The following is an 11,001-nucleotide window of genomic DNA, read 5'->3' as shown; positions in this document are numbered from 1 at the left end:
AGTGTCTATTAGTACTGGATAAGTTACGCAGCACCTCACAGCTAATAGTGCCCACCTTGGGCTGTATCTGAAATCGCATACTTCCCTACTATATAGTAGGTGAAAAACAGTAGGCTATGTGATAATCCAGTATGTCTGGATTCACAGCACTCATAAACGAGTAGACAAAAAGTACCTGGATGACCTTCTTCTTCCGGTAAGATTCTGAAGTGTGCATACGATGGACACTTTACTATCCCATTAGGGCCACAGGAGAGGATTTATGAATGGCAGTGAATGCACTGACGCTGGTAGGTCACATGATAAGGACAACATGCCGAATGCAATACGTCCGGATTTCATTCATACTACACACATTCATACTATAAACATACTTTTTAGCAGTTGTGAAGTACTTATTCAAAATAAGTACCTACTAAAGAGAGTATGCTATTTCGGACGCAGCCTCGTCTGAAGTATTGAAAATTGAGACAAGAAAAAAAAAAAATTAGATATTTATTTTTTCTTAAAACAAACAAAACAAAATTAATACAGAAAGAAGACATCTTATAAAGTGATATAATCACAGGTAAAATATGCATTATAAAATGTTTTGGTGAGATTTAACACAACATTTGAGCCTTTATCTACTATAAAGTTCGGCAACGGTAAATATAATTTCAAAAACAAAACAACTCACTTCTGGAATTTGGATATAAGAAAAATTTCAAGTCGACATCAACAAACTCCCTTTGAGAATACACTTTATTATGACATTTAAAAACAAGATATTTGAAAAAGGGTTATAACACACAATCCAAAAAAAAAAAAAAAAAAAGATTTATACTTTTCCTATATCTTTCCTCCTTGAGTAAAACTTTAAAAAGTCAGGGCCTTCATTGACACGTCATAGCATTACTATTTACAAAAAAAAAAGCCATGTAAAAGTGATATAAATAGGCTCGCCAGCCAAAGACAACCATTGTGTCTTCTCTGTATTGAATCTTCATCAACTGTCAGTTTTGGTTGATCACATTAGGTCTAAATATTCAGGCCTGGAGGAGACGGCCGTTTGGTTAGAGTCTGTCAGCCGAGTAGTGTTCTCAGTTCTAGCACAATCCCTGAGGGCTGAGCTCTCATTCTTTCTTCCTCAGGACAATGTAAATGAAGCCACTGATGAGCGTGAGAGGGAAGGCCAGCCAGGCCAGGACGAAAGCGTAACCGTACGTCTCCCTGTCATTTTTCCACTCTGGACTCATCACCGTGTAGATGATGGCCCCGCTCATCACGAACAGACCTTCGGGAGAGAGCGAAAGAGAGAATATAAACATGTAGACGGGGGTCCTTCCGCAGGGACAGGTGAAATGGATGTAATAGGAAATACTCACTGGCGAGGACCTGGAAGACGGCCGTGAAAAAGAAGCGACCTCCCTTTACGAGAGTGAAGAGCTGGCAGAGGAAGAAGATGAAGGAGATCAGGGAGAAAATGGTGGCGAGGACCATGAGCGCCTGCACTGCTTGAAGCCAATCTGACAGATTGTAGAGAAACACAACAGATGTAAACAATAAAGAGAAGAAAATAGATGTGCCCAGGACATACACTTGCGTACATTTTAAAAGTCTTTTACTTTTGTTACCGTAGCTGTTTAAAAAAAAAAAAACACGAATTTACTACTATTCTTATGTCATTTGGTTGCTCATAGTTACAAATATGGAACTTTTCAAAATTTGTTTATGTAATTCTTAAAGGGATAGGTCACCCAAAAATCATTTACTCACCCTCAAATTTTCCCAAACCTCTAAGAATTTCTCAATTCTACTGAACACAAAATAAAATATATGGATCCCATTGACTTCCATAGTGTGGAAAAACAAAACAAAAATACTAACCAAATGTCAGTTTGGTTACTGACATTCTTCAAAATATCTTATTTTGTGTTTGAAATTCACACAGATTTGGAACAGCTTGAGTAAGTGATGACAGAATTTTCATTTTTGGGTGAACTATTCCTGTAAATAATGCAATGAACTGTGAACCGCCAAGCACAAGTCTGAACAAAAATGTAAACAACCCATCTAGGTATGCAAATACAATGATTTTTACCTTACATTCACTTAACTCACCTGCATCACCAGTCTCACGGCATTTATAACCTCCATTACTTTGTGAGCAGTCATACCAGAGGTCATAACTTGAATCTCCATGTTTTCTCCAGGCCTGATAAAAAAAAAAAAAACACACACATATGATTATATATACACATAAACCAAACGTTCACAAAAATTTCACCTAAAAAATATGACCCAATAAAATCATGCAAAAGCAAGTCAGACCACAAAAATGATACTCACATTAGCACATGTGGCAACGAAGAGAATGATAAGGTCCGTCAGATGCAAGAATAACGTTGCAAGCAGAATGGCCAGCATTTTGGGGGCTCGTCTAGAAGAGCAGAACAATTATAATGGTCAGCGTTTTACTCGTGTAGTTCAACATCTGGCCACCAGATTGCGCTGCTGTCAAACTCATCTCGACCCAAACACCCCTTCAGGTCTGTCTATTTTCAGTCTTTCTTGTTCTACATTTGAATTGAAAACATCTGTTTTGTGAATACATTACGTTGATAATTACACTAATAACACTGCAGTGTTTGAAAAGGTATCTAAATGTCTATATTTATCAGGAAAAAAAAATCCTGACACAGTCACACATACAATCCACTTTTTTTTTTCTCGAGGTGCCGCCTTTTTTTTCGTCACGTCTAAACTGTTTATCAATGTTACTCAAGTTTTTTTCCCCATCTGAAAGTAAAGATTATGAGAGACTGGGAACATTTTAACAAATACAATTATTATGTAGTACGAATTGAGGCAGATTTATGAAGCCAACAATAAGGAAAGGAGGCAAAACATTCCTAAGCAGCGTTTGTTTTCATCCAGACCCGATATTGCAAAACTCCGCCAGCAACTGCGACTTCAGTGAAAACTTGTCTTTTCTAACTTGTGAAAAGATGTGCTCATATAAAAATAAGCCTGTTAAGACAAGCAATGCAAATACTATTAATACAAATGAAAAACAAACCTCTAAAAAACATAATATCGTACTAATAATCATAATAATAAACTTTGAATGAAACAGCAAACTTCCCGTGAAAAAAAAAAAGACAAGAGGCTACAAACGATTAGCAAAGAGATCTCCATATGGAAAATAATAATAAACACAAACGTGGTTGAATCTCCTGAAATGACGTAGTTAATATTCCATAAATGAACTAAAGAAAAAAGAAAACCATAGTTCTCCAACTTACAGGTGAGGGAGAGATTAAAAATCCTTTAAAAGCGAAAGAGAGCAGGAAGAAAACACTAGGTTGCGTTTACTATGTGATCCCACTATAGATTCTCAAAGCACGAGTCTCTGTATTCCAGATGTAGTACCACAGCAGTGTTTGCTTTTTTCCTCCTTTCTTTTTTTTTTTCTTTTTTTTTTTTTTAGAAACGTGAGAACACCGCCCTGGAGCGTCACTACGTCACACTTTTCTCTTTCTTTTCCCTCCCAAACTTCTCACTTTAGATGGTTAGATAGAAAAGAGCTGAATGTGCATTTATAAAGTATTAATGAATAAAGCATTTATTCAAGAGCTTAAACATTTTTGTTATGTTATACATATATGTTGGTAGACGTAGGGGAAAGTTTACTCTTTAACAACGCAATGCACAATGATATTGGTTTTTATCATGAATTCATTATGCAGTTGTATGCATGTCAAAGAGAGCTTTTAAGTCTTGCACACCTACAATTTAGTGGCACAGAGTGTGTCTCAATTTGCGAGTGTTATTAAAGTGTTTACTAGTGTGTGTGGAGCCCCATAGGCCCCTCCCAGTGGCCCCACGGTATGCCCAGAATGTTGGCATGTGTATGTTTACTCCTGCATCTGGACTGCATAGCAAATAGATCCCGTCATAGTCACTTTGAAGTCAAATACAAACATGATTTCAACTTTTATTCAAACTTTTTCAATAGCACATTTGCAAGACTTGTAACTCTTCGTAAATGCTTGTGTCTCTTGTGTCACGCTGGAATTATAAACATGTTTTGGTGCTGCCAGCATGACTATAAGGGTCCCCTTTTCTGTCACGCCCTCATCAGGAGTCCCATGGCAGCAGCTGTGTTTGTAAATACAGTGAAGGAGGCGTTCCCTTTGCCAGCCCTGTTTTTTTCTTTTCTTTTTTTTCTCTGCTTAGGTTTTGAGTGTTGGACGGTTTTGCTGTGGTTTGGCTCAGGAGTTCTGCTGTTCTGTGAGATGGATGGATTATTGGTCAGAGTAATGGGCTAGTGGCGGCAGGGCAATACGTTTACCTGATCTCCCTGTTTGATGCAGGTCGCAGGGAGGGTCATAAATATACAGCCTTGACATACTGGCTGTCTGTTCACTGTACAGTCTGACATAGTGCTGGCAGTGGACCATTAAGAGTGCACTCTGTACTTAGGTTTTTATACTTGGTGCTCACCAAGAGTTTTTATTGTTTTATTTGTCACTAACACATATGGATAATTGGACAGACTATAGAAATATAATAAATTATTAAAAGTAAAAAATAAAAATAAAAAGCACTTTTTTGAGATGGGAGGAAAAATTATTTCAATGCTTTTGCTCTCTCCCGCAAATGTTTTTCGTTCCCCCAAAAATGTTGCGTTCTCCTGAGGAACGTAGCATTTGCTCGCAAAATGTTTGCGTTCCCACAACAAACTTTGCGTTCGCTTGCAAAATGTTTGCGTTACCCCCAAGAAACGTAGCGTTTGTTCACAAAATGTTTACATTCACATGAGAAACTTTGTGTTCACACACAACATGTTTGCGTTCCCCTGAGAAACTTTGCGTTCGCTCACAAAATGATTACGTTCACACGAGAAATGTAGTGTTTGCTTGCAAAATGTTTGCGTTCCCCTGAGAAATGTAGCGTTTTCTGTCAAAATGTTTGCGTTCTCACAGGAAATTTTGCGTTCGCTTGCAAAATGTTTGTGTTCCCCGAGAAATATAGCATTCACTCGCAAAATGTTTGCGTTCCCCCAAGAAACAATTGCGTTCGCTCGCAAAATGTTTACATTCCTACGAGAAACGTAGCGTTTGCTTGCAAAATGTTTGTGTTCCCCCGAGAAATGTAGAATTTGCTGGCAAAATGTTTGCGTTCCCCCAAGAAACGTAGCGTTTGCTCACAAAATGTTTACATTCACATGAGAAACTTTGTGTTCACACACAACATGTTTGCGTTCCCCTGAGAAACTTTGCGTTCGCTCACAAAATGATTACGTTCACACGAGAAATGTAGTGTTTGCTTGCAAAATGTTTGCGTTCCCCTGAGAAATGTAGCGTTTTCTGTCAAAATGTTTGCGTTCTCACAGGAAACTTTGTGTTCGCTTACAAAATGTTTGCGTTCCCCGAGAAATGTAGCATTCACTCGCAAAATGTTTGCGTTCCCGAGAAATGTAGCGTTTTCTGTCAAAATGTTTGCGTTCCCCGAGAAATGTAGCATTCACTCGCAAAATGTTTGCGTTCCCGAGAAATGTAGCGTTTTCTGTCAAAATGTTTGCGTTCTCACAGGAAATTTTGCGTTCGCTTACAAAATGTTTGCGTTCCCCGAGAAATGTAGCATTCACTCGCAAAATGTTTGCGTTCCCCCAAGAAACTTTGCGTTCGCTCGCAAAATGTTTACATTCCTACGAGAAACGTAGCGTTCACACACAAAATGTTTACGTTACCCCGAGAACCGTAGCGTTTGCTTGCAAAATGTTTACGTTACCCCGAGAAATGTAGAATTTGCTGGCAAAATGTTTGCGTTCTCACAGGAAACTTTGTGTTCGCTTACAAAATGTTTGCGTTCCCCGAGAAATGTAGCGTTTTCTGTCAAAATGTTTGCGTTCCCCGAGAAATGTAGCGTTTTCTGTCAAAATGTTTGCGTTCCCCTGAGAAATGTAGCGTTTTCTGTCAAAATGTTTGCGTTCTCACAGGAAATTTTGCGTTCGCTTGCAAAATGTTTGCATTCCCCAAAAAATGTAGCATTCACTCGCAAAATGTTTGCGTTCCCCCAAGAAACTGTTTACATTCAAAATGTTTACATTCCTACGAGAAACGTAGCGTTCACACACAAAATGTTTACGTTACCCCGAGAAACGTAGCGTTTGCTTGCAAAATGTTTGCGTTCCCCTGAGAAATGTAGCGTTTTCTGTCAAAATGTTTGCGTTCTCACAGGAAACTTTGTGTTCGCTTACAAAATGTTTGCGTTCCCCGAGAAATGTAGCGTTTTCTGTCAAAATGTTTGCGTTCCCCTGAGAAATGTAGCGTTTTCTGTCAAAATGTTTACGTTACCCCGAGAAACGTAGCGTTTGCTTGCAAAATGCATTCCCCTATATGCAAACATTTTATTCCCCCTTTTACCTGTATTAGTGAGGAACCCCCTGGGGGAACTGCATGGAATTTGTGAGTTGATGAAAAGCTAAGAATTTAAAAATGTAAAATATAAATGTTTATAAATAAATTGTTTTAAAATAAACACTTTAAAAACAAAATGCTTTAAAAAAATAAAAGATTTGAATGTGTTCTCAGACTTTTTTGATCCCACTGTAAATAGAAAGGTTTCCTCCCTGTGAATGTTAATTATGGCTCACATGTGAACAATGAATGATGCCAGAAATTTTATACGGCTGTTTATAATATAACTTGACGGAAAGAGCCATAGGCCATATGAATCCATCTATTTACTATAAGAAAATTCAGTATTCTGACTTAAACATTTCCTTGTGCCGAAGCAGTCAATGATGCCAAAGTGAGTCATGATTGAGACTGAGATGAGCGTGTATGGTTTAAATCAACTTGCTGTTTGAGTCAGAGAACTTATGGTCTGGCTTCATTTAGTTTATTGACCACTAAAACAGCAGAATGAATTGTCCCAGTGTAACAACCTGTATTTTAAGGCTAAACATTAATGGTGGTTTTAACCAACTAAATTTCGATTCTGATCCATTCCTGCTTTCACATTGTTGTTTTTGGTTTTAACTTCTGCGATATAGGACGAACTGTGTTCATATCAACTGTTGGAAAATTGTTTCCACACCAACCAAACTGACGCCAAACAAGTCCGCAAGCTCCAGTATGGAATCATCCCTTGTGAAAAAGAAGTCAATTTTATTGTATTGAAGTATATTATTAAGTATTATCTTTTTCACAAGGGTTACTCAGAAATTAATGCATATTCAATTGTGTATTTTGTTTGTTTGCTATACTTGGCTTGACTGTATGATTACGTCTAACTTCTGCACCACATCATTTCTATCTCAAATATGTTTTGTAGTGATTATATTTAATCCCATGCCAAAAGCTTGACGTTGAACACTTTTATGTCTCAAAACATATGTTGCGACTGAAATCTTTTCCGTTATTAGCAGCTGGCGTTCCTCTTAGCGGACAGTCCTGGTGAGTCACTCAGTGCTCTTTGAGTTCTGTCTGCTTCGAGAGAAGGACGGTTGAGTGGGAGCGACACCTCATGCCACGCCAAGAAAGCGTGACAGTAATCATGAGGTTTCGTTATTAGTGTTGGATGCAGAACGACCTTGGGAATTTCACATGTGTCTGGGGAGAGGGAGGAGCCACCATCATTCTGGAGTGAATCCGACGAAAAATAGAGCGAATGGAATTCATTGACTCACACCGGAGACAAAGCGAGAGAGAAAAATCTTCATGGGTGTGGGCTGAAATGAGTATTATGTCACCAAAGAACGGTGGGAGGATGTCCTGAACAGAGCAGGGTGGAGGAGAGGAGCATTAATTCACATATGTCTCGGCGCTGAAATGGGTTAGATCAACAAATCATGGTGCGGGTTAGTTGAGAACTTTGGCTGTCGCGTTTAAATTTGTCAGAGTCATTCCCTTTTCCCTTTAATTTCCCCCTTAAACAAGATAGGAATATGAGTAACTTTGTTGGTCTACCACCAGGTTTTGCACAACACGTCCCTAAAGGCTATTTGAAGCTTGGACAAAAGTTCACAGCTGTATTGTGGCATAATGAAAGATAAGGCTTTGTCTGAAGCGTGAGAGCTATAATTACGGTTGTTGTTTTTACTTTACACTCTCAGACCAAATCTGTCCAAGATTTTCATGATTTCTGCATAAACAGCTCTGGGATCTGTGTTGAATGTTTGTGTTTCACCCAGCGATGAACAGATATCAGGCCAGAGGGGCCGTGACTCAGCTTATACTACAAAACAATGTCGCACTAACCATTGCAATGATTAAATGCCCTTGCTAATGTGCAAAAGCACATTTCACTGAGACCAGATGTTGGTAGGGGTCGATGCGATCTGTCTGCCAAGTGTGAGGTAGAAACTCTTTCAGTCACTACAGGGATGGCCTTCATTCATACATAGCTTGCTCCAGTTTTCTAGGGCTTTCAAATTGGGGTCTGTAAGGAGGTGCTAGCTAGGTGGTCCAAAACAGTTTTAACATGCGTTTTAAGGGCTGTCAAAGTTAAGAAGGTATGAAGGTTTAACATGATAATTATTTAATGCACTTGATTCTGCTTTTTTAAGAAATCGTGAGATTAATTGTGATATATATAGGAATAAAAAAAATAAAAATAAAAAAAAAACACTAATAATAATAATTATATATTATTTAATATAGGCTATATATATATATTTACATTTATTCCTGTGATGGTAAAGCTGTATTTTCAGCATCATTACTCCAGTCTTTAGTGTCACATGATCCTTCAGAAATCATTCTAATATGATGATTTGATGCTCAGATAACATTTACCATTTACTTATTATCAATGTTGAAAAGCTGTTTAACATTTTTTTATGTTACTTTTTCAGGATCATTCATGGATCAAAAGATAGTTACAAAAACAGTGCTAATTTGATGGTAAATAATGCTAAAAATATATATTTTATATCGTTTATATAAAAGATCAATCTATTTTAGCATTAATAATGCATTTACAGTCACTTTTGATCAATTTAATGCATCTTTGCTGAATAAAAAATAATTCGTTTTCTCTTAAGTTTCATATCTCTTCTTAATGTAATAGTCAGCAATAGTCAAAAGAGATATGCTGCCATCAATATAGTATTTTATTTTAGTATATTCTTGTTTTTCATATAAGTTTTGAAAAAAAGATTTTGGCATTAGTACAATGATAATATAATATATTGCAAATTATTTTACTAACAACATTGTCTTTATACAATCACATTTGATAATTTTCTTACTCTGTATAAATGAGAATTTGTACATGGAAACACAGAGCTGCTTTGATATTTTAGGAAGGGGGCCCCTTGCTAGGGGGTCGTCATATTTAGAGGTCCTTGGCGCTCTAGTAAACATGAGACCTCCCAAATCACACCATGACTGAAGGGGAGATGGCTTAACTAAACTGCCCACCCCCATCCAGCCCTGAGTTCAGCCCCTCTGCCACGGCCCCCTTCCACAGTAACAGCCGAATAAATCACAAACATGCACCATGACGAAGCCCAGGCCTCAGCGCTGCAGCCATCTGTGAATCATTAGCCCTGGCTTCCTGTCTGAGACTATGTCTTCAGCACACACATCCCTATCACTGCATCAGACTGTCACACAGCTGCAGGAATCGCTCTGATAGCGGCCTGAGGCGGCAACGGTGCACCAATGAAAGATTTGAAAGGGATCGGATTCGCCCAAATGCATCTGGGCTCAGTGAAATGCTGGCTGAAAGGTGTCCACTGAGACCAACTTTGAGCTGAAGTCCACTCAAGTTACAGCAACTGTTCCCTCCCAAACCCCAATAACACATTCCTGCTGGTCTAACGGTACTATAAACATTGCATCTCATACTGGACATCCACTGGTCCTTATTTCAATTCATTTGAGGGAGGTGCGGTTCAACAATGATAACAAACAAATGTTGAAATTTCTTGTCGAAATATTTTTATACCATATTGTGTTACGCAGAGCCAACTCCACCAACTTATTAAGGGCACCGATTAACCTATGTTTTTATTTGTGTCTGACCTCAATACTGAACAGAAGAAAGAACACAGACGCAGCCGGATCATTTCCATAATGACCAACGCAATCTACCAGTTAGCGTCTGGTTTAGAAAATGGCGCAAACACCAGTAAATTGACGAGCGCAAACCATAGTAAATCGCCTTGCATAAGTCCTTTAAACATTCTCCTCCCATAAATTTTGCGTTTGAAAGGGAAAGCTCAGCCGCAAAAATAACCCTGTCCATGCCTTTTCAGCGCTAATTTTTCACTGTGTCTTTAGTAAATCCTAACAGTAGTTTTTAACGCCAAAAGAGGGTTTGCTCTGGCGCAAACTATAAGTAATCTGCCCCTTAATCATTTAACAGACTCTTTTATCCAAAGCGACTTACAAATGAGGAGAACAATAGAAGCAATCCAAAAAAGAATAGGCCAACAATATGCAAGTGCTGCGACTAGTCCCAGTTAGTCTAGCACAGTACACATAGCAATTATTCTTTTCTTTTTTTTTAAGATATGAAGAGTTCAGATGCAAAAGCCTCCAAGTGCCATCTGAAATTTTCTTGATAATTTTTATCAAGCTCGTATATTTAAGTTAAATAATTTCACTTAAATGGAAATGCGAATGACCTATTAATTGCCATTTAAGTGAAATTACTGAACTTAAATATACAAGCTTTATAAAAATGATCATTCTAGAAGAAAATTTCAGATGGCACTTAAAGGCTTTTGCATCTGAACTCTTCATATAATAGTAAGTGCTAGTATTAGTTAGTATTAGGGGTGTAACGATTCGTTTTAACAACGATTCGATTCGTGTCACGATTCGTGGTTGTCGATATTCAAGGACGATATTGGTTCATTTAGAACGACACGATCCGAAACGATTCAGTGACCTGAAATCGATTCAGTGACTTTTTAGCCAAAAATTCTTGTAAGGGAATCAGGTATCAATTAATTATGGATATAAACAAACAAGTAAACAACAATTAATGTCAAATGCA

General features: G+C 38.0%; 1 protein-coding gene across 1 annotated transcript; it reads right to left on the bottom strand.

The window, feature by feature from the left end:
* Window positions 1–482: 482 nt before the first annotated feature.
* Window positions 483–3,478, bottom strand: pmp22a (peripheral myelin protein 22a). Its single transcript, XM_084419252.1, has 5 exons — window positions 3,288–3,478; window positions 2,332–2,422; window positions 2,104–2,197; window positions 1,368–1,508; window positions 483–1,276 (listed from the first exon to the last, which is right to left on the bottom strand). The coding sequence occupies exons 2-5, from the start codon at window positions 2,407–2,409 to the stop codon at window positions 1,116–1,118; spliced, it is 474 nt and encodes a 157-aa protein (XP_084275378.1). The 5' UTR covers window positions 2,410–2,422; window positions 3,288–3,478; the 3' UTR covers window positions 483–1,115.
* Between the last annotated feature and the right edge of the window lie 7,523 nt (window positions 3,479–11,001).

The sequence above is a fragment of the Rutilus rutilus genome, assembly GCF_951802725.1.
Source record: "Rutilus rutilus genome assembly, chromosome: 1".
Taxonomy (NCBI): Eukaryota; Metazoa; Chordata; class Actinopteri; order Cypriniformes; family Leuciscidae; genus Rutilus; species Rutilus rutilus.
This window is presented reverse-complemented; position numbering and strand designations above follow the sequence as displayed.